This window comes from Ochlerotatus camptorhynchus, unplaced genomic scaffold (assembly GCF_037179485.1).
Source record: "Ochlerotatus camptorhynchus isolate MF236.1 unplaced genomic scaffold, CSIRO-AGI_Acam_v1.1 ptg000146l, whole genome shotgun sequence".
NCBI lineage: Eukaryota > Metazoa > Arthropoda > Insecta > Diptera > Culicidae > Ochlerotatus > Ochlerotatus camptorhynchus.
This window is the reverse complement of record NW_027040636.1, coordinates 805,956-830,706: the sequence shown is the minus strand read 5'-3', so window position 1 is coordinate 830,706 and position 24,751 is coordinate 805,956. Positions and strand designations below refer to the sequence as shown.

At 37.7% G+C, this 24,751-nt stretch overlaps 1 protein-coding gene across 1 annotated transcript in view; it reads left to right on the top strand.

The window, feature by feature from the left end:
• Positions 1-24,751, top strand: part of sha (shavenoid) — a 155,267-nt gene that overhangs the window by 41,939 nt on the left and 88,577 nt on the right. Inside the window, exons 3-4 of the mRNA XM_065221645.1 lie at positions 11,156-11,260; positions 11,326-11,424. Of these exons, the coding sequence (XP_065077717.1) occupies positions 11,156-11,260; positions 11,326-11,424 (204 nt within the window). The remainder of the gene's footprint in view (positions 1-11,155; positions 11,261-11,325; positions 11,425-24,751) is intronic.

Below are 24,751 nucleotides of genomic sequence, written 5' to 3'. Positions count from 1 at the left end.
TGCTGAGCAACACTACCACTTTTTGCTCGGGTACTCGCGAATATTACCTAAGCCCACCAGGGAGTAAGCATTGCTAGGCTAATATGATCAATTTTTGTTTACTAACCACTCTACTAAATTGACGCTCAGGCTTACTTTCGGATGGATCAGGTTCTAACCATTTAATCTTACATTTACGTTACGGTCATGTAACATTTTTGATTGCTTATGAAAACCCGATCGAAATGAGGCACTTAGAATCAGTAGAAAATTAATTCCTCAATAACTCGGTATGGAACGATTTTTCGACCTACCTTGCAATACAATTTTTTGCTGCAATTGTGATCTACTTTCACCTCCTTTCGGATGAAACACGAATTACCAGTCACCCTGTAATGTGGATTTCAACGATGATGTACTTGGGACCAATAGGCTAGTCAAGAAGCGAGCCAATTTAAAATCGTTAGTTTCCACCGGTTGCTACGACTCCCTCCTTCGGCTCGCAATATTGCTATACAACTCTGGTTGTCCTCGTGTACTATGATCAGCCCGGCAGGCTTCCCATCAACGTCATTCATCAGTTTGTGCACTAAGCATTTGAAGTCGTCCTTCCGGATCATTGGTTCCTCCTCCTTTTGCTGTAGTTTCGGATAACCGGAATCGTCTACGTTTCCTTGTCTACTTGTCCAAATCTTGCAGCAACCGTACGGATGCACGATGCTCCCAGATAAATCATCTTGAAATGCTTCTTTAGAGTTGTCTCAATCCTGTTGTACTCCGTATTGTCCTGGCAAGCAATTAGCATGTCGTCCACGCAGTTCGAATGTCCAACGACCAATCTTCGTCCTCACGAAAAGACAAGACTCTGCTTTGGACGGTTGATACTGAAAACTACCCAAAACCTTGATAATTCTACAATTCCACACGCATCCTGCCTGTTTCAGTCCATACACGTTTTCTATTAGAAGACACACGTCACTCTTCGCATCGGTTTGGAACCCAATGGGCTGTCTCAAGACCCCGTACAGGTTGACTGATTTCTCGCCCACATGCTTGTTTCTAGCGGCGATCGACAGTAGTATGTGGAAGGTGGTATGCTATGCAACGGGGGCAAATAACTCGTCGTAATATGTAACGTATCTCTGGCTGAATCCTTGGACGACAAGTCTGGCCTTGTGGCTTCACCGTTAATATCCAGATTGATATTAAACACCCACTTGCAGCTAACAGGTTTGTGATCGTTGGGCAAATGTATTTGGGTCACGTTGCATTTTCGTGCAAGGACAGGATCTCCTACTCCGCTCTTCCACATGCAGGCAATACATTGCTTGATGGGCTCACAGTCAAAATGGCCATGTCACGGGACCTCTGTGGCTAAATCAATTTGGTCACATGGCTGGATTGGCAAATATTTGATGTACCACCAAATTCCTCCTGTCCCTAGGTAACCTGTGGCAGATTTTGCTCGATGATAGCATTTCTAAGACGGATTGTAACGTCCCAATCATCTTCGTTGTTGGATGTAGGGGTTTCAAATTTACTGAAGTTGGCCTCACTTCGGAGACGGTAGACGTGCTTCAGACACCAGCCCTTTGATCTCCAGTTCTCTGATCGAATGGCTCACGATGTCCAAGAATACGATGCCAAGTATGTAAACAGTCAGGATTATATTTGTTCTCATTCACCAGAAGCACAGCGTGAACTGCCCACAACTTGTACAATCCACCTGACATGGTTGTGCCACCAATCACCTTGTCGTCCTTGAGGATACGACACCCATCCGCCAAACACAAGCGGCTCCCATGGCAGCAAGTTTCTTCACCGCAATTAGATTGGTCCCGAACTACAGGGCGTGCATTACATTCAAGGTAAGAACAGTGCTGTGTTCACCCTCCGGAGACACCCAGATCAGCTTACACGAACCAACTCCTTCCTGTTATCTTCTTGCCGTGCCGTTCTGCTGCAATGCCAAGTACGAAACATCCTGCGTTAAATGGTCCTTGGCCTTGGGATTGTAGCGCTTCTCCTGCCGCTTGTTTGATTTGACCTCGCTGTTACGTTTTTCCACCAAAGATCGGCACTGCTTCTGTTTGTGACCCGGCTTCTGGCCAACCAGCGTCTTCTTCTGCTTCTCAGCATCAGGCTCCTCGTTTGGCCCCTCATTTGTGTCCTTAGTTTAGTGCATTTCGTATTAATCAATAACTTTTGAGTATTCGGATTTGATACAGTTGTCATTCGTGCCTTCATCGCATGGAATCGATTCTAATTGAAAGGTCCCGCTCTTTATACCCTTCGAAGAGTGAGAGCACCCTTCAAAGGCACGCCAATTTGTCAGTCAAAATTGGATTCCTTAGCAAAAAAAATGAAGCAATGACACCGATCATGAAAATGCATCAGAACCCTAGTCTTAACCACTTCAATCTAGGGAACAACGGAAGGAGTTACCAACTAATGTGTAGCTTCCGGCGATAAGCATTTCCTATTCAGTTGAAGGATAACAGTTAGACGCTATTTGTCCATGTTTCAGCTGGCCCAGACAACCAGAAGTCGTATAACAATGTACAGACAGTATCGTAAATTGCTACAGTTTAAGTCAAAATCGCATATAAGAATGGCATATCTCACATTATGTTTAAGTTAAATCGTGTAGAATGCAATTTTTTTACCTATATGCGATGACTCATTTTTCCGTCGTACTGTATCACAAATTAAATCGGATTACATCGTAAAACTTTTCAAAATTAATTTGTTATTACAGATTAAATCGTAAAGGATGTTAAATCAACTCGTTTAAAATTAAATTAAAATATGCACGTATATTGCCTCCACTGCATTCTATACGAATTGTTTGTTTGTATATATGTTTGTATATCACGAAAACAACTTTGAATATACGTGCATTCTGGTTGTCTGGGGGTAGTCTTTAGTGATCATAAATTATATTAGTGATTATAAATTAATTAAGTTCCTGAATCATGAGAAGCATTAAAAATTCCCTGCCTCCTCTGGCTACACCCATGGAATTGTTTTACACACAATGAACAAAAGGATTATTTATAACGAATATTTCGGGATCGGAAGGCTAAGAACATCACAATCATATTCAAATTAATAATTGAAACTTTTAAAAAAAAGTTCAATCAAACACGCCTCCTCCTGTTATCACTTATCAGTATCTGCCCTACAAAACAAATTAAATCTGAAGGACCGACTCTGTTGGTAAACAACAATGTAATTTAACCATTGTTCCGTCCATCATCATGCATATCGTATCAGTATAAATAAACCCCGGTGGTGGAGGACATCACAGAAAATTTGCATTTAGAGCAAAGTTTATCGACGCAATAAATCACTCGAGCGTCGCTCCGGCCGTGATCGTCAAACTTTGCCTCCTCTGTAGTTGTAGTTTTACAAATCTGTCGACCGTCGCGATCCAACCGACAAAGGCCACCAACTTCCAACAGTAGCGCGGGGCCACAGAAGAAATGTAATTAGCATAAAATTTTACACCGAAATTCGTCAACCATGGCTAGAGGGCATTTCGCGGTTAGTTATTATTTTTCTGGTCGACATTTCGGCGTGTCATCTTGACGGTGGTCGCGCTTCCGACTCAACTGGTCACATGTTGTACATCATCTCTCGTGATTGTTTTACGATGATGGTATCTCAACTATCCCGGTGCCACCACACCATGCAGTGGCGGGACGTGTACAACTTAGCCGTCGAGGGCACCGCCGCAATGATGTCTGGAATTTCGGAGCGTGATGTGACAAATGAGGTAACAATTGTCCGCCGATGATGAATATTATGAAGACGATGATAATGATGATGAGGATGGGATGGGACTGATGAAATTCGATTAAAGGGTGATACGGTCAAAATTTGGTCAAGGGAAAACGCGTGTAAATCGGTGAAATCGTTTATTTAAAAAATCAAATTAAATTTCTTTTTCAAGTTCAATTAGTATAAAATTCAGGAAAAATATTCAGTTAGGCTTCCGCTTTTCCAAATCCGAATTGCCGGGCCTTACGCTTGACCCCTGCCATCAGATTTTGTACAGCCACCTTGTCCACCTTCTTCGCCGCAGAAAGCCAGTTTGCCTTGAACTGCTGCTCGCCCTTAGCAGTTTTTTTGGTCTTCTTTAGGTTCCGCTTGACAATAGCCCAGTATTTCTCTATTGGGCGAAGCTCTGGCGTGTTGGGAGGGTTCTTGTCCTTGGGAACCACCTGCACGTTGTTGGCGGCGTACCACTCCATGGCCTTTTTACCGTAATGGCAAGATGCCAAATCCGGCCAAAACAGTACGGAACAACCGTGTTTCTTCAGGAAAGGCAGCAGACGTTTATTCAAACACTCTTTCACGTAAATTTCTTGGTTGACAGTCCCGGAAGCTATGCAAGCCACAGGTACAGATGGCTTGCCAAACCAGATATTTCTTTGCGAACTTTGACAGTTTCATGTGCTTGAAAACATCTGCTACCTTTCCCCTTCCTTTTGCCGTATAAAACTCCTGTCCCGGAAGCTGCTTGTAGTCGGCTTTGACGTAGGTTTCGTCGTCCATTACCACGCAGTCAAACTTCGTCAGCATCGTCGTGTACAGCCTCCGGGATCGCGCTTTGGCCGTCGTATTTTGTTTATCATCGCGATTTGGAGGCACTACCTTCTTGTAAGTCGATAGTCCGGCTCGTTTTTTGGCTCGATGCACGGTTGTAGACGATACACCCAGCTTATTTGCGGCATCTCGGAGAGAGAGGTTAGGGTTTCGCTTGAAACTACCGGCAACTCTCTTTGTCGTCTCAGCGGCTTCCGGTTTTCGATTTCCCCCCGATCCAGACTTCCTGGCTGTCGACAAACGTTCCCCAAACACTTTAATAACATTTGTAACGGTTGATTTGGCAACTTTTAGCGATTTTGCCAACTTTGCGTGCGAGTAGCTCGGATTTTCGCGATGCGCGAGCAAAATTTTGATACGCTGCTCTTCTTGCTTGGACGGCATTTTGACAACTGAAGAGTGAATTCCAAAATCAAAATAGGAGCAACATTCTACACACACACACCTTCAAAATGAGGGGTGTTCAGGTTTTTTAAATGCAAAATTGAAAGAAATACGTCAAGTTGATATTGACCAAATTTTGACCGTATCACCCTTTATTTATCATTCCATACCGAATGAGTCTTTGTGACTTTTGCTGGAATTCGCCATTGGAATAATGCATGCTTAATTTATTTAAATCAAATGGTTCAAGCGGGGTAAAAGATTGCTTTGATATTTTTAAGAGTTGCATAAGTTATGTTTCTACGATTGTATGGATTGTATGCTGATTTTGGAAAGCTTTAGAGATATATTTATTTTCAGAAGATAATGTCAATGTATGTATTTGTATTTCAAGAATCAGTCCTGGGCACACTTGGAAGCGAATAGGAAAATTTGGACATTGACGATCATTTGAATTGTTCAATTCATAGTTTAAGATAATTAATTATATCGTGTTAACCCGGAATCATTTGAGTAATTGAATCTGCAGTAATTCAATAAGGAAAAACTTTTCCACACCAATTGACAAATCAATAAGACTTCATCTTTTCGATTCTAATGAAATTTTGTACAATTTGTCATGTGTTTTTTAACAGTATTATTATTTTTTATGCATGAGCCATCAACATGATTAAACGCCCGCGATCGCTACTTCATTATTTCCAGCTCACCTGTATTTCCACGGAAAATCGACAGTTGTGGTGCTTGAGATTGCATCCTCAATGTGAAAAAAACTGGTGATCAGATACTTTACAAAAGCTAATACCAGTACCGGCCGCATGCGAGTTTAGGTCAATAAGGCAATGGGTAGAAATATGTTGACGTGATACTTGCTTTATTGGATGCCGAAATATGTTCTGTACTTCCACGAGAAATCACTGGGATATTATATTAAATTGGGTGGGCCCTACACTGCCCATGATTGCATAGTTGACGTAAGAGCCAAAATAACAAAAATAATCTTTTTTGTTGCTATGCATTTTTTACTATATAATACATACGCTCTAAATGCAAACACTTTTTTTATTTGTTCGAAAATATGTGAGCATTATTGAAAAAAAAAAAAACGTTTTGGCGTAAGTGCCCTTTGAATGCAATCATGACGTCTCTCCAAAATTCATAATTAACCATATTTTCTGCTATATGCTAAATATACACTAAAATCCGTATAATCATAGCACTGTATGTAACTCATTAACTACAATGATTAACTGAACTGTGCTTACAGAACATGTATTTAAGGTTTCAATTTGAAGATTGTTGGAAAATAAGTGACATTTTTTGATAAACGTGGGCATAAGATCGAACGGCAATGGTTTTCATGCAGATTTTTCACTAATAAATGGCTTATCCACGTAAATCACCAGCACCATTTCGAATCAAAGAGGAATTCTACAGAATCCCAAGAAGTATAATCATGAACCTCAAGTGAGATTCTGTAGAGCATCAAATGGAGTTCTAAAGTATTCCAAGTGGTATTCTACTTAAAATAACTCCAAGGAAGATTCAAAAGAATCCCAAATGAAAATTCTATAAAATCTGAACAGGATAAAATGAAAACATTACAATGAATTCCACTGAATTGCACTAGGAAATGAAAAAAAAACATTTTATATCCACAATCCAGAAATCCACAGAGAAATTATGAAAAATTTTAACATTTTAATTTCCGCAGTACCTTAAGAAGAAAATGCCCAGATTTTTCTAGAGAATAAATGAGCAAATCTAGAAAATAACAAAAAACTGTAAAATCTCATTAAGACCTAGATTAAAAATAATCCTAAGAAAATAACTAAGAAAGTATAATCCCAACAGAAATTTTAGAGATTCCCAATAGATTTCGCCCGAGAACGGGAGTTATTTTTTCCACGTTTTCTACGCCAGCCCTATGTAAACATTAGCACTACTAGTACTATAAATGCCCTCAAGTTTGTCATTTTAACATTACATCAGCTATATATTAGCATCCATAGATGAACCAGACTCGGACTGTAAGTCTCCTTAATAAAGTAAACCTGACCTTACCTCTATATGCTCTCTATCTCAATCAGGCTGAAGCCTTGATGTCCCCTGCTATCCGAAGAAGTTGTCTCCACTCTACTCAATCCATGGCAACATGTCACCATCCTCGTAGTATGCTAAGGTTCCGCAGGTCACCTCTATATTAATATATAGCATATATATTCAGCACCGTTCTCAGCAGATGGCGGAGGTGAAAATTGCTATCATAAAATTCTTGGGGGTGGAATAATAACTTCAAAGTTCCTTATCATTACTTAAGTTTTGCTGACCTTCTACGAATTTCCTTGTTGGTTAACTTCTACAAACCTCTCAGAATTCATATTAAGCCCGCTGTTTTTCTAGAAAGATCTCTGATCATTTTTGGATTTCGTTGGTTTTGTGGTAAGTTCCCTGAAGTTCTACGGATATTTCAGGTTTATTAAAAGTCCATTAAACTTTAACGAACTGCCCTGAAGCTAATACCCAACAAACAATTTGAAATGATTAAAAACTGAATAAGCTAAAAAAAATGCGGAAGAAGCTAAATTTTGCATGAACAAGCTCTTTTTCAGCTTTCATGGTTTGTTGGATAGAACTTGAAGAATGTTTCCAATTATACAAAGTTTTACAAAACACTCGGAATTTCTTGGAAGCTTTACACAGTTCCTCGAATTTATATTAAATTTCTTGAATTTATACGATATCAGACGCACAAGTTTTCCCTCATAATTTTTTTCTAATTTATTTTTTAAATGCTTCCTCGCGAGAAGAAAGAGGAAGAGTGCAAGAGATGTATTCCATATAATGAATTTCGACCTAAAGTTGACACTTTGAAAATAAATTAAAATGTTCGGAAATCCCTCTGTTACTCTGTTCGATTTGTTGGTGGTATCGGCCTCCGCCTTGGTGCGGCAGTTGCATCTGGCTTCAGTTGCATGTCGATTAGAATTGGCAAATCAGGATCATTTTCACCTTCCGAGTCGGAACTAAAGTCTGGTCCACATAGAATACTAACACTTTATTTGTTCTATATCCGTGCCTCTAGTAGTTTGGAATGTTTTGACAGCTATTTGCTTTGAAAGTACACGTGTTTCAGTAGTGAAAGTTTCATCTCAATACGCGCAGTATTAGAAAAGTCATACTAGACGGAAGACGAAAAAAGAAAATTGATCCTTCAGTGCACACCCACGTCGAAGACCCGACGTGGTTAATTCGAAATATCACGAAAAAGTTGAAAATCACCGATTTAAGGCAGATTCCCGGACAAGAGTTTTATCTGGCCACAGCACGGGGTGATGTTCCCAGCACATTTAAGTTTGTTTTCGCCGATAAATTCACCCGAAAACTAATGATCTGGCAAGGAATTTGAGGCTGCTGACTCAAAACCAAACTTTTCATTGCCAACAAAACAATGAACTCGAAGCTGTATAAACAAGAATGCCTGAAGAAATGTAAACTGCCTTTCACCAAGGCTCACAAAGGTCCAGTGAAGTTCTGGTTTGATTTGGCAGGCAATCACTGTGAAACCGCGACAATAAGGTGGTTTCGTCGACAAGGATATCAATCCACCCAACTGCCCGCAATTCCGCCTAGTCGAAAAGTATTGGGCAATTATCAAGCGGAAGATAAAGAAAACTGAACAGGCGACTCAAGACGCAGCACAGATGGCTCGATGTTGGAAAAAAAATGCCGCTGAGGTTAACCATTCCAGTGGTGGATGATGGCAGGAATTCCAAAAAGAGACAGCAAGTTCATCCAAAGGCCGTCGGAGTAATTTTGCAATTTTTTTTATGAAGGTACATAAAATACCTTCATTTTGACTAAATTACATTTAAACAGCATCAAATTCAGGGCACTTCTTCCGGGCATTTAAATTCTTCTATATTTATTTCCTTTACACAACTACTGAAACTGAAACCTTCAGCAAAACACCTGTTTGTTTGCATTAGCTGATGTAGGTATACGTATTTCAGATAAAATTAACATGTAACAAATCATAAAGTCTGCTCGGCCCACTTCTAACCGTTAATCTTTATCAAATGGACAGATGATTTGATTGACATTGTTAAAAGATATTCTTGTTTGGCTGAAAACAAAAAAAAAACGTGTTTTTCCATAAGTGATGCTGTTGGTGGTTACGTTGACTATATAATCAGGGACAGTAGAGCAGGGCTCGTTTTTGTGAACGTTGCACTGAATTGAAAGATTGTGCTCATGTTAGTAAAGAATGCGATACGGTGGTTACGACCTTCTTATATGAAGAAGCCTGGGCTCAATCCACGAACCTCTGCTCAGTAATCAAAAATGGTCACCATTAGGCCACCAATCCCTTCACATTACATCACACCACTTATCATCGAGTTGTAACTACTACCTTTTCCACCTCAGTGACGATGATGATATGCTGAATGTAGGGGTAGTTTCTATAATACCGGCTCACAATTGATAACTGTGAAAGTGCATCAAGAACATTAAGTTGAGAGCCGTCAAAGCTCGCATAAAACGTAAAAAGCCAGAGAGGCAGAAGATTTTTTTTTTATTTATTTGAAGAATTAAAAATAGTTTAATAAATTAATACCTTTATTTCAATTTAGAAAATTAACATTCTAAATCTTTTTTAAAAAAATTTCATTCAAAACATACAAACTCATCGCTCAAAGTTGAACGAAGTTTTAATGCAAAAAGTACCAGACACAGATTTCAACTTTACTGAAGTCAGTCGAACTGTTTTTAATGATTCAAGTGGTGACATATACTTTCCAAATTGGTCTTAAGGTCTCATATTTAAGGAGATGCATTTATTCTATCGGTCTCAGTATAGCTTGAAACGGTCTATTTTCCAGAACAAGATCGGGACTGTACCGGGAGTTTGGCACAAATTCCTGCCAAAATATAGTCAATGGATTCCGGTACACATCTGGCAAATGTCCTCACGTTTTCGTGCCAAACTCTTTAACACATTTTAGGTCATTCGTGACTTCGGAGATGAGATTTGAACTCGTAAACTTTTGCGTGATAGGCATGGATGCTAACCACTAAACCAGGCCTGTCTCCTAATGCATGAATTTTTATGTTGTGCGACAAGCATGAATGATATCTCACAACATTTTGTATACACAAAAAAAGCTGTAGTTTCTATTTGTTAGCGACATCTGCTGCAAAGTCATGACAATCGAGCTTCTCACTCTTCTTAATGATTTTTGAAGAATCCCTTCGGAAAGTTGTGTGTAGTGTTTGACGGAGTTGACCAATGATGCCAGGAATGTTAACTATTTTTTTCTATTTTAATATGGATTTTATTCAGAGTTTCTATAAGCTGCTAATTGTACATCATTTTTGCTCAACACAATAAAAACAACCATAAACAAACAACAATATCCATTGCTTCAAACAACAACAGAGTCAGGCTTGATGACTATTGCCATGACAACCACATATTCAGTTTTGACAGCAATTTGTTGACAATGTTAGGGCGATACAAGGGAATAGTATATAAACGCCCCCGCAAAACTGAGGAAAAATTGCTTTTTGGCATGTTTTCCCCTTCTACTCATGTCATAGTATTGGAAGTTGTGTTTCAGCTTAGCATTCTTGAAGATCATTTATTGAATTAGTAAATTAAATGTAAAATAATTATAAATAAACTATAGGCCATTATGAGGATCCTAACCCCTGGATCGAAAAAATAAAACAGTGATCGCGCACGGATAGGACCCAATGTGTACGTTGTGATAGTTGAAAATAATGATATCAGTAAAATCAGTAAATAATATAGTAATCAGCTATTTCTCCACGACTGCTAAGCCGAAACACAACTTCTAATGTATAACTTCAGTCGAATATCTAAGGAAATTCTCACAGTAATTCATCAACATTCTTAATAAAAACTGTGAACCTTTTGCGAGACCCCGTAACCCCGTCAAAACAAGCGTCTGATTTGAAACAATTTCATAATCTGTGAATTTTCACATATATTAAAAACATATCAACCAGAGCCATGGCGAAAATAATATGACAAGAACAATAAAAATTCGGATTTAATCTATATAATGGTGAAATGTTTAGTAATTCCATTGATAATAATCTTCAACAATAACTCTGTGTAGTTCTAATTTTCTGTTTTCTAATCTAATTGTTTCAGAAAATGATAAATGTGATACAGATACGTGCATTGGATTATCAAGTGGAACGGCAAATCTATCAAAAGGCCCTATACACAATGTGCAGAACAGCGTCAAAGAAATAGGTAAGTTTGATACACGTATTTGGTAACTCTTCTGATCTTACATGTTAATGTTGTACTGTCCACAGACATGTTGTCCGACTTGGAATCCGAATGTAAGTGCCAGTGTCTTTCCCATCTGGCCACTTATCGGGAAGATCTGGGTATCTGCGTCGACGACGTAAGAGGTGAGTTGTTCTATGTCCACTCCACTGCTGATGACCATAAATGATCATAGATTTTTATATTGAACCAGTAACGCTGGTCTATAAAATTGCAGTGTACAAAAGTGTTAGAAAGCTGGACTTTTTATAGCGGGATAACTATAAACTGCACAATGTTAATTTAAGAGCTTCGGAAGTAGTCCAGGGACTCCAACCCCTTGAACATGTTTATCATATCAGCCTGCTTGACAGTAACAATGTTACACATTTCGTCATTTTGTTGTTAAGCATATGAAGAAAGAAACCGGTGCACTTAAATATAATTTTACACATTTACTGCTTGCACGATAATCCGTACTTAAACCTTGTACAAATTGCGCCGACTCTATGTTGTGTCACTTTAAATAGCAACCCGTATTGAAGTTGCACAGTTCAACCGAGGGATCAATGACACTGTTTTTACAAAAGCCATGCGGTTCATGAGAAAATAACAGCTCGCACAGATCACTTAATTTCTCCCTGCAAATAACTGTAACTGAACACTCTGTTGATAACCCTTCGTCCTGCTAAAAGGAGATGCCGCAGTCGTTTTGAAAATGTCAATTTTCTCATCGCCAGATTTCGAGTGCCTTACCTCCCACAAAGCCCAGACACAAACGGTAGCAATGGACAGAGCTACACCTGTTTTTCAGTTTTCATTCATTGCTCTCATTCATACGCTCGAATGCGCACAGCCTCCAGCTACGTCAAAAGATTAAATATGATGATGAGCATCAATCATGGCCCGCTCGCCGTTGAGGAAAGTCGACCGCTACAGACCACTCATCCCAACAATCATCGGAGCAATCGGAGCAAAAGCGCACTGCGCCATCATCAACATATTCATTTCACGCATTTATCTGGCTAGAGCCATCGTCAGAATGGAACCACGAGTGAGCACGCTCGAAATCAATTATAATGAAGCCCCACACATCAGATCAGATCAGCTTTTTTTTTTGCGGCTGCGCTCTCTTGCCCTCTCTGTGGGTGTAGCGCTTGATGGCTGCCGTGATACATTATGGTGACGACTGGAACCATGGTTGATCCATGACGAATCACTCATCACCGCCATCATTTGAAATTGAAATCGTAAAATGAGTCGAGGTTGATCCATTCACAATGCACGGTTAGAGAATCGTATCTATGTAAGCGTTTCCGAAAGGAAAATGCAAGCTAAAATAAACTTTAATATCCACTTAATCAGGAAAATTCGTTTTATAAATACTTGTGTTCAACATGACGTTTATCATATTAACGACACAATAGAAATAAGTGGAAGATTAATAAATATTTGTAAGAAACAAAAAATCAACAACGGCAAATTCCACCTCGATAAACTCATCGAATCAAAATCGTTAATGCCAATTGGTACTATTCATACACCTTCTGGAGCTTGTAAGTCGTTCTATTTTGAATTAGTTCTGCCCTGAGAGTAAAGTGTTGATTCCGGTTAATGTGCAAAGCAACATCTTTCAATTCCAACCTTTTTTTCGTATCTACAAAGATGGTGTTGATGATGATGTATCCCACAGCGATTCGTACGGACAGGTTCCGTTAATCCACTACAACGTGAATATAGCACGCTGTTTTTTTTTTAAATTGCAGGTATATTAAGCGTTCTTCGCAAAGTACACCAACATAATCCAATTTTGCTTCATAGCTCGTTAAATTTGCCAAATAGTCATGAGCATGGCGCGGTCCGTTGGAAGAAAATCACAAAAGTCAAGCCACACGTGCACACAGTCGTTAAAATTGAACCTACTTCTGGACTTTAGCTTTTCACTCTATTCTGGCCTCCATGAGTGGTCTTAAAAAGGTTTAATTATACATTTTATTAGCTCATGTTTCGCTTCTTTAAAAATACCGTGCTTTCCTGGCGGTGGCATACGGAACTGCGGTTCGCTAGGAGATTTGTTCATACAACGAGTACAAAAAGACGGGTGGCTGAATTTCGATGATTTGATTAAATCAGTTATTTTTTACCTACACAGCAAACATTCCGTAAAATTTACAATTGGCACATTGATGTATTTTCTGGACTAAGTTGAAACATACAGCAATACAACTTTAATTTTACGTGCAGATATTTAATAATCCATTCACTTGCAATGAATTTTACATGCATCTGTGGTTTTACATATCAGGGAAAAAGTTAATTGAAATGAATTTAATTTTTAACGAACTACGAAATTAATTAACATGAACGTGACAATTTCAGTTTTTATTCATTGGATTACTGATCGATAAACGAATAATTTGATATGCAAAAACCTGCGCCAGATTGTAGTTGAAAATTACAAAATGTTTTAATCTGTCTACACAACACTGGGTCAACTTTACAATCCCCTGCTCTTGAATGCATATTGAAGTCCCCAACAACCATGTATTCAACATTTGAACAAATTTGGTTGAAATCTCGATTTGCGGAAAAAAATTAAATTTGAATTTAAACGATTATATTCATTTGCTTACCAAAAATCCTCTCAAATTTCATGAAATTTCGGTTTTAGATTGAGTCCAAGACTGCAAACCGATTTGATCTTTGTACAAAAAGTTACTAATCTTTCACTTTAGATCAAGTGTTCCTCATGTAGCTATAAGCTCATATAGACGCCTGAAGTTAATCACCCAAGTAACAATTTTGGTTTTATGAGGGTTATGAAGACCATGATTTAGACTCGATAAACCCGGCAATGTTACTTGGGTGCAGTGCAATAGGTCTAAATTAATATAACAATAACCTTTTTTCCCTGGAGTCTAAGCGATTTGCAATCTTCGGCTAAGATGTTATGCATAATATCTTCAATCTATTTCCGACATTTGGTGATATTTGTGCAATATTTGAATTTTTGGTATGCGTTTCCCATAAATTTTCCCATAAACAATTTAAAATTCTAACCGTTGTTGGGGACCTCAATACACATCGGAAGAGCAGTGGGGAACAGGAGTTTGTGAGCCACCATACAAACTTGACTCACCCTAGTGTACACACTTAGAAATAACTGATTTTGCACGTGCAGGGGCCACAAATTTGACATAATGGATAAGTCGTGAACAAATATTTCATGTAAAATTAAGTGCTCCGATACTGAAAAGTTCGTTACTTGCCGAAAAGCTGAATTTCGTGCTCAATTTTAAGTCAAAATTTACGCTCATATATGTCAGTATCACAGCTCCCAAATTGATATGGAGTTGTCTAAGTGAGTAGTTAATTTTATATGCTTCAATTTTATGTTGATAACAAACACTGCATTGAATTGCAACACTGACTGATGGAGTAAACTTCATATCAAATAATAAGCCTTCTTTATCGCATTTCAAGCTTAATGCTTATCGCATTTAGATCGCATTTAGATGTTCTAGATGCATTTTCACAGTTATTAATTGAGAGCTTTCGATACCTGTACCATTTTTGCATTAGTATAATTGTGTGGCAAGTACAATCATACTCTATTGCCCAGGGAAGTCGAGAAATTTTCCAACCCGAAAAATTCCTATACCGGACCGGGAATCGAGCCCAACCAGCTCTAGCATGATCTTGCTTTGTAGCTGCGCCTTTACCGACTGAGCTAAAGGAGGCCCGAACAAAAATGTTGTGGCTAATTAGATTAAGATACATATTTCCGTGAATAATTGCATCCCACTATGTTCATCTTAAAAAAATTATGCCACAAAAAGTAAAATGTTTCAAAAGTTCAGATATCTTCACGATATCATGGGCTACAGTTCACAATAGATGAATCAACGATCGATAACGAAGGATCCATTCCCACTTGTTTTGATTGTGGGTTAATCACTTTTCGTCACGATAGACTGTAATTAATGTTCTCCTCAGCTACAAAAAGCCAACGTAAGTTAAGGTCAGCCAGTGATCTCGTCCAGGATACAAAAAAAAAAGTTGAGAGCATTCACAGTTTAATTCCAAAGAGAATTCCAAAGGAGTTCTAAAGAATCTACATGAGAGTTCTATCAAAAATTCCATGGAAATTTGGAGAATTTGACGCAAAATTGCAATACTGAGATGGATTCAAAGGGATCTCTAAAAACAATTCAATGGAAACTCTGAAACCAATTAAGTGTGTATTCTTAAATTTATTTCAAAGGCATTTAAGAAGTATTCGAAAGAAACTATAAGGAAAATTTGAGCATTTTCAGTTCAAACAGTCCCAGTTTGCATGAAACTGTACATAATTGTTTATTGTCATTCAAATTTGTACTGAAACTCTTACCAAATTTGTCAATATAGCGATATTTTACAATAAAACATACATAATAAAATACGGTACCTTACAATAAATCATAGCATGCAAACGTCTTATAGAGGATAGAAAGCGGCCAAAGGTCAATTTTGAGGAAGGTACGAATCGGGTTGATCATCTCCTTCCTCCGTTGGGGGATCGCCGATTTGCTTATGTATCTTCGATGTGCGGAAACAGTTCTATCGATTGTTTCACACTCAAGTTGCCATCCGACATAAGCATCTAGTTGATAGGTTTGGAAATTGAAGCTATTGTCGCCTCTACCCCTACATTGTCAACTTCACGAGCTCAAGGAAACATGAGTAGGGGGAGGTGCTGCTACTGTGCCTTTCGACCAATGACAATATGATCAACCCGATTCGTACATTCCTCAAAATTGACCTTTGCTCGCTTTCTGCTCCCAATATACAATTTTTACACTACCGTACTCCAACAGAACTATCAATTCTATACTTTCATCTCCCCATCTATCATATAAAATGACCACTATAAGTCTGATATTTGACGTTAAGCATCTCCAGCTATGTAGATTTAAAATGGTTTTTTTTCGATATTCAATTGATATTCAATCGAATATTCAATTACTTTTTTTTCGACAGCTTGTTAGTTTGATTCCTGAAATGGTCAACTTTGATGACATTTCTCATTATGACACTTTTTATCTGTTAAATTTGAAACAATGGATCATGAAAATCTAAATTACGAAATACAAAATCACAAACATTTGGGCGCACCTTAATGTGTGGCCTATCATGAGCATGCATGCATGCGGCTAATGAATTTTGAATGTGTTGGGGCATGAGATTAATACCATGATATTCTGCTCAGTAAGCAAAATCGGTTGCTCTAAGGCCACGGAGCTCCTCATGTCACAACACAGCACTTATGATCGATTTGTTGTTTTTTTTTTTTTTTTTTTTTTCCTTTGGTTTGTTTTTTCCGTCGATCTTGTTTTCCGTGCTGAGCACCAATGCTACCGACGTGCCAGGAAGGCAGCTCCCACACCTGGACCCTACCTATCGACCCATCAACTCATGAACCGGGGACCAACGGCTTTACTTCCCATCCGAAGGAAGGCGTGATCAGAGATGTTATGCCTCAGAACATCCCGGCGGCGCCGACTGGTATTGAACCCAGGCCTGCTGGGGTGAGAGGTAATCACGCTTACCACTACACCACCGGCGCCGTTGTTGTGTAACCATTCAAACCCGGCACGAACTATGTGCATGTGACACTTTCTACGTGACGTTTCATCGGGTTTTGCCTGTTCATTTTGCAGTTTTTATACTGTAGCTAAAAGTAATGAAACTCCTAAATATTATTGGAGATTTGAAAAATTCTTTAAATTTCCACAAAATTTGATTAATGTAGTTGAGAAGTAAAAACGTTGTAACATCACGCAACATGGTCACTCACCAAACCATTTAGAGCTACTCAAATAAAAAAAAACAGGGAAAACATGGATACATCCTGGTAGCATGTGTCATGCCTCGCTGAAACTCTTAAACTTCTTAATATGTAGAAGAATTGGATTGATACCTCAATTTTCTGCTCAGTAAGCAAAACGGCTGCCTAAGGCAGCCGGTCCCTCGTATCACAACACAACACCTATGATAGATTTGATGCTATAACCATTCAAACCCGACCAGAATAAGCCATTGTGACCGACGATCTTTCAAACTCAGAGATATGAAGCTGCGGAAAAGCACCCTTTACGACAGATGGAATCAGAATTTATAAAGCCTCCGAATTTATAAAGCCTGGAACTTTACATGAACGTTTGTGTGATAAAGCTTTAACCTTATGTAGGGGAAATGGCTCTAATGTTGGCCTATGGGTCTAAGATTGGGCCCATCGCTAAAAATCTGCTATTTATCAATTTTATCTAGATGAACGCGTCATTGGGACGGTACTAATGGATATTTTTGAAATTTAGTCGATTGCTGAATTTATGTATGGGTCCAAATTAGGAGCATTTAGGCCGACATTACATCCATTTCGATTTGGAGGCGAACCAGCCCAAGGCTGAAAGCCTCCCTAATAAAGATAAATTAATTAATTAATTACATCCATTTCCCCTATTATGGTTTTTTGGAAGTGAATCTTACAAATAATGGGTTGTTAAGAACCATGACCATTCCAAATTCTTGTTTTCTCTATACATTTTTGGGAAAAGAATTATATTGGAATCATCTTATTTATGATTTTAGAACATTAATGGTAATGGTTATGGTAGTCGGTAAGGTTCATATATGGTTTTGTAACATCGATCAACTTTATGTGAAATTGGTTGCTTGTACATTACTGATTACTAATTCGTGATATATTCCACGTAAAGTTGACCGATAATACAAAACCATTAATGAACCTTTGTAGTGAGAGACAATTACGCTTACCTACACCACCGGCGCTGCTACGTGACTAATCAGATCAACCAAAAAAGACATCATTTTTCAATCACTGATCTTAATAAATTACTTCATTCATTAATTTTTAATACTCTCATTAGTGTTTTCATTTCCAGGAAATGAGGTTTCCCGGGATTTCCGATTCCCGGGAACATAATTTTCGTTTCCTGGAATTGCAGAATTTTCCGGAAAATTTTATATTTATTCAATGCATTAGATCATTACATCAATACATTGGATTGCGCTCATTTTCTTCGCTGAAATTCATTATTAGCTCGAGATATTGCTTGTGATTTATTTTGATATTGTAAAATAAAAAGTACATGTACGTAACAGCAGCAATATCTAGTTTTATCTAGTTCGTTTATTTGAAAGGCTCATTTGCGTTAGCTTTATGGATCCGATATTTCATTGTTTCATAACAAAAGTCTGGTCTGTTTGCATACATGTGAACTACTGGATTGGAGATCACCGAAGTTAGTGAAAATAAAACCGAGTTTTTGAACAGCTGAACAACTCGGTAAAATTTCCAAATGATAGTTACATGTAGGAAATCAATTAAATTTTAAAAATATCTTAAATGGGGTAATGGAATACACGAGTATAGAATACATTTGCTAGTTTTTTTTTTAATTTTTTACTGATTTTTAATTTTTTGACAAATATTTGAAAATTTGACAAATGTTGGCTGGAATCGGACAAATGCATGGTCATTATCGGTGTCATTGCTTAATTTTGTTGCTAAGGCATCCAATGTTGACTGAAAAAGGGGTGCGCCTTTGGAGGATGCTCTCTCCCTTCGAAGGGTATAAAGAGCGTGACCTTTCAATAAGAGTCGATTCCTTGTGATGAAGGCAAGAATGACAACTGTATCAAAACCGAATACTTCATAATTTCTCAATAGTGATGGAGTAATACGACATGCACTAAACTATAGACACGGGATATACTACAATAGATCAAATGACTGGTCTCAGTGTTTTTTTGTCACGAACAGAGGAGAAAAAACGATCATTTTTTTTTTGTTCTCGAGACTATTTTTTAAATTATATCACGACATTTTAGCGCTCAAATATTATAAGTCGAAAAAATCTCGGCAGTGTGTTAGCAGTGTGAACAAAAAAAGATCCCACTGACTTGATTTTTATTTCTGAGATCTCTGTAAAGTTCTGCAACATCTCAGACGTAAACGAATGTCCATAGTATTCGTCAGTGAATTTATAGATTTATAGATTAAAGCTCAACAATCTTCAAGAAGCAAAAGGCCTTCGATATGCTTGCATCAACGCTCTTATACTAAAACGTCCAACAGACAGAATTAAAGTTCTTTCGAAACTGCTGAGATATAATCTGACAAAACACAATAACATAGTTTTGGGGCTTATGACGGATGAACTAGCCTACGGCTAAAAATAACGGCAGTAATTAAAAAAATCTGGGGCATATAAATAATTTCTAAATTCAAATCTAGAAACAAATCTGATGATGACTTGAAAAAATATGATCGCGAATTAAAAAAAATCCATGACTCTAGGACTTAAAAATTTAACTGAGAATAAGTTTCATGATCTGGAACTTGAATACACTCATGATGATGCGACTTCACAAAAAATCGAAGTCTCGGATATAAAATAGTTTTGATAAATCTTCGTACCGAGGTTTATAATTCAATGAAAAGTGCTAGTATGTAGAATTTTAAAACATTCACCCTTAATAATAGATTTAATTAACATCCATTTTAATTCTACATATCTCTGGAACTGAAGAATGTGTCTATAGTGCTACCAGCTTTGTGGTTTGTGCCAAGTAAGTTTAGTACAAAATTACTTCACATTTTGGGAGGCTTATCAAAATCCAATCTGAAACCCTTTGAGCACTGTGGAGCGAACATTTCTCAGCAACCGGAAATAGTTCCAGATGTTCAGTTTGTTAGTTTTGGAGTATAGGATTGAAGGAGGAGCTTGGGATGAGATTTTTCGGTCTCATTCTAGAGTTGCTGCTTACAGTTTGGCGGTATTACAGTATGTCCAGGTTGAATGGATGAAGGAAAGACAAAACAAACACAATCTTATATTAAAAGAAAAGAAAGACATAGAGAAATTAAATTCTTATGTTGGACAGTCCCAAAACGTCTCTGATACCCGACCAGATCAACCGGTGCCGGTGGTGTAGTGGTAAGCGTGTCTGCTTTCTCACCCAAATGGGTCTGGGTTCAATCCCAGCCGACGTCGGTGGGATTTTTCTAAGGCATAAACATCTCTGGTCACGTCTTCCTGTTGTTATAATCTTGCCTCAATCGCCTAAAGAGATAAAAATCCATCAAGTAATTCAAGAAAAATTATTGATTAAAAATTTAAATCATAATATTTAAAAAAAATTAAAAATAAAACATCTATAGAATAATTGTATCGAAACAATGTTCAAATATGTTATATGAGCCGATGCCGTTTTAAACCATTTTACCGTAGCGCTGGGTTCTGGTGAACGATCAAAGTGTGAAGTAAGAAACATCAAACTACCGTTTGCTCAAATTAAACCATTCACTGAGACGACGGCATATAGCTAGGTGGCTAAATCACCTTATTCTTGTTATTTTTATTGCAAACGGGGTGGACCTGCTCAAAAATTTATTTTATTGACTTGTTTTTTGGATCTCCACTTTTCTTGCTTCTTCCGAATGGAATCCAAATAAGCCCGCGGCGTGTGTTGGTAGCGTAATTAACGACTATATTTTCAACAATCGTGCATTTTCTGCTTAACACGTAGGCATTCATTCCTATCATCTTTTTGTCTCACTTTTCGGTTCAATTATATCTTTTATGTCCAATTCAATCATGCGGGTTTGTAGCTTCTCGGACACCAGTCCTAATTTAGGTTCCTTTTGTTCGATGGTTGGTTAGCTCTCCAACACGTTTGGTGTAATCCCTTGGAAATCAAGCGACAATTGAAAATGAAACGAGTTGTCACGCCGCGATAGCCATAATTAAAATTAAAAAGGTTTATGTCATTAAAGAGAGCATTTTATGCAATCCGACCGTTATGTGAGTTCGAACCATCATGAGAGCATGTAGGCTACATATGGTAAATGAACTGCTAAATAAGTTTTGAACGTTTATAAATTCTCGGAAGTTTTCATCATGTGAAAAAAATCTGACCCAAGATAATGGATCTCTGTTGCCTGTACTGTACAGGTAATAGATATCCATTACCTGGGTAAGGTTTTTTTATTTTTCACATTATATTAAAATAATTTCTGGAGGAGGCTTCAGCCCTATAGCTCCCCCTTGGCTATGAAACTCGAGTTGTACCTGTATGTTGTACATGAACAATTTTTTTTTTTTTTTTTATTAACTACTTTATTTGTACAGGCTCAATCGAATAAACTTTACAGAGCCGAGTTATCATTTTCGTTATACATTATTGATGTCTTATATTTAAAGTTAAAGGAGCTGGACCGGATACTCGCGGTTGTCTCGAGGTTAGTGGAGATGTACAATTTTTTTGGATGGGAAAAGGGAGAAGGAGGTTTGAAATGTGGTTTACGATACAAATATTTAATTAATCCTAAAACATGAACTTATTTCTATTCATCTTGAAAACAAACATTAAAAACCCACACGTACAAAATATAAACTAAACACAAGGTTAATCAAACTTACAATCTACGGTTAATATTCTTAAAGTAAACTTATATCCCGAACTGGAACATTAGGTTGTCTACCTCGAGCCCGAAGGGAATCGTACAGCTCAGATCTGACTCCACGATGCTCAGCACAAGACCAAATAATATGATCGGCGTCCTGGTACCCTTGTCCACATTCACAGAGATTGCCGTCCCCCAGCTCAACACGGAATAAGTGAGCGTTTAACGAATAGTGATTGGACATGAGGCGAGACATCATACGAATGAAGTCTCGACCCACATCCAACCCCTTGAACCAAAGACTCTTCGACACCTTAGGGATGATCGAATGTAGCCATCGTCCCAAACTCCCTTTACTCCATTTATTCTGCCAGCTGATGAGTGACTGTTGACGGTAAATGAAGAAAAATTCATCGTAGGCGATTTGTCGATCGTAAATATCGCCTTCTATAGCGCCCACCTTAGCAAGTGAGTCCGCCATCTCATTGCCCGGTATCGAGCAATGAGATGGGACCCATGCAAAGGTGATGACAAAAGATCTTAAAGATAAAGCACTTAAAAGCTCTCGTATTTTCATAAGAAAATACGAGGAGTGCATTACCGGCCTCATGGAGCGAATAGCCTCGACAGAACTGAGACTATCCGTAAAAATAAAATAATGATCTGGTGCAAGTGAGGTGATAGTTTCTAGCGTATAATGTATTGCCGCCAGCTCAGCAACACATACGGAACAAGGAGTTTGAAGCATTCGAGAGGCGCTATGAAATTCGTTAAAAATACTAAAACTAGCGGACGACTATATTAGTGATCCATCTGTGAAGAACGATCTTGCGGAATCAACTTGGCCAAACTTTGCATTGTATAATGACGGAACAATCATGGAATGATGAGGTTCTGGGATTCCGCGAATCTCTTGCGTCATAGATAAATCAAAACTGACTGAATTGCCGAAGTCGGAGAAGCATACACGATGAGGATTATGCTTTGAAGGGCTGACATCCTATGTTTGTTTGCAGCAATTCTGTTAGAGATCATGGGATCATCGAGTTTTTATGAAAGATCAACCTCATTTCACTTCCATAAGAACTAGGGTGCAGACCCAATTTGTAGCCTACTAAACACAATCCGCTTTTTCAAGCAGAATATCACACAAAATATAATGTTTCTACAACAAATGGAAATGGAAATGTACCATTGGATTTAATAAAGAGTCACACATTGTTTCTATTTTTTAGATTTTTTTAGAAAAAAGATTACATATCTAAGTGGTTTTACATTGTTCCTGCCTTGGCAATTCAGTATTTTAAAGAGGTTTTCTAAACCTCCGTGTCAGTATAACAATTAACATAAAAACTACAAGCTAAAACTATATCTTATCTAAGTATAAATGGAATTATTTGTTGCAATTGAAGATTGCAACGATTTTCCCTGAAATTATCAATTATTTCGTTAGACATTTGTTCTAAAGCTTCAACATTCAAAATTATAGGTACTTCAGTAGTACTGTACCAAGGAGGCAACTTCAAAATCATCTTCCGAACTTTGTTCTGAATCCTTTGAAGTGCTTTTTTCCTGGCAGTGCAAGTTCTAGGCCATATTGGCACAGCATAAAGCAGGGCTGGTATAAAAACTTGTTAAAATATAAGAAGTTTATTCTTCAGGCAAAGTTTGGATTTTATGTTTATAAGAAGATACAAACACTTTATATATTTGTTACATTTGGCTTGAATGAACTCAATGTGATCTTTAAATACTATCACTATCAATAGGATTACAATCTAAATCCTCATATCGGCTCTTAATCATTCGAGCAGTGTAATACAGGTTTTTACGGAAGGACGAGCTGACGCTGAAGAAACATTTGCTGAACTTTTCAATGCAGCCTCAAAGCTGCATATGCTTGCTTTCGATAGCGCAATTACGACTCCATGTGCATCCAAGCTAACAATACGCGCAAAACAACCAACAGAAACACCAGAGGAATACTATCGAAGAGCAGTTTTCATTCCATGTCTCGATGGATTGATCCAAAACATGATGGAAGATGGAACGTTTCAAACAAGATGGTGACATCCTTCCGGTGTTCTAATTATTGTTGCCTGGTGTTACAGATATTGGAGGATAATCCCAACTTGACAAACTTAACTGTTATTTCGGTGATTTCACCAGCGTGGTTGCAGTTAAGGCGGAATACGAACAGAAATTTTGAGGTATTCGGGGTGCTTGATAAATGTGACTCGACGTATTTTCCAACAATCAATCTTTTGTTTTGTTTTGTTTTGGAGATCGGCAATTGATTCAAATGAAGTAAAAGAATACATTTAACTTTCACTATTTATTAGAACCCTGATCGGAGATCAAATTCAAACTTAATTTAATTACATTAAATATTTGCACTTTTATAGCTAACTGGAACAATACAATATGTGGATCTCATTGCTACCACTGCATCGAGGGACGTTTGTTTTTACCGCCTTCACAAATTTAAATGAATCAAGATGAGTTGCCGATGGTGCGATTCAACATCATTTTATATGTTAAACCTTAAAATAATTATTTTTCAAAAAATATCTAACATGCAAATATTGTTCAAATCTTGATCATCATTACCAGCAGAAAACAAATAAAACTACAAAATTCATACATTTGTTAAACTTTCTCATAATTGCTTATTAAAGGGTTTGAAAAAATATTAGTTTACATTCTGATGGTTCACTAAAAATTCCTTTCATCGGATAATTAAAAAAAAAAAAAAAATTGACGGCACATGATTTTGAACGAACCACAACCCAAATCCTGGCTACGGGCCTGTCATAAGGATTAAATAAATCACAATTTAGAATGAAATCGGAATAACATCAAATCCGTTGCTCATTGAAAAGTTCAAAAAAAAAACAGCAATTGGTCATATTATCGCTAGGTCTTTAAAAAGTTTTTCTTTTCCCACTAGTGGAAACGAAACTCTTGTGAGTGGCACTAACATCTCAGTTTATAAGTTTTAA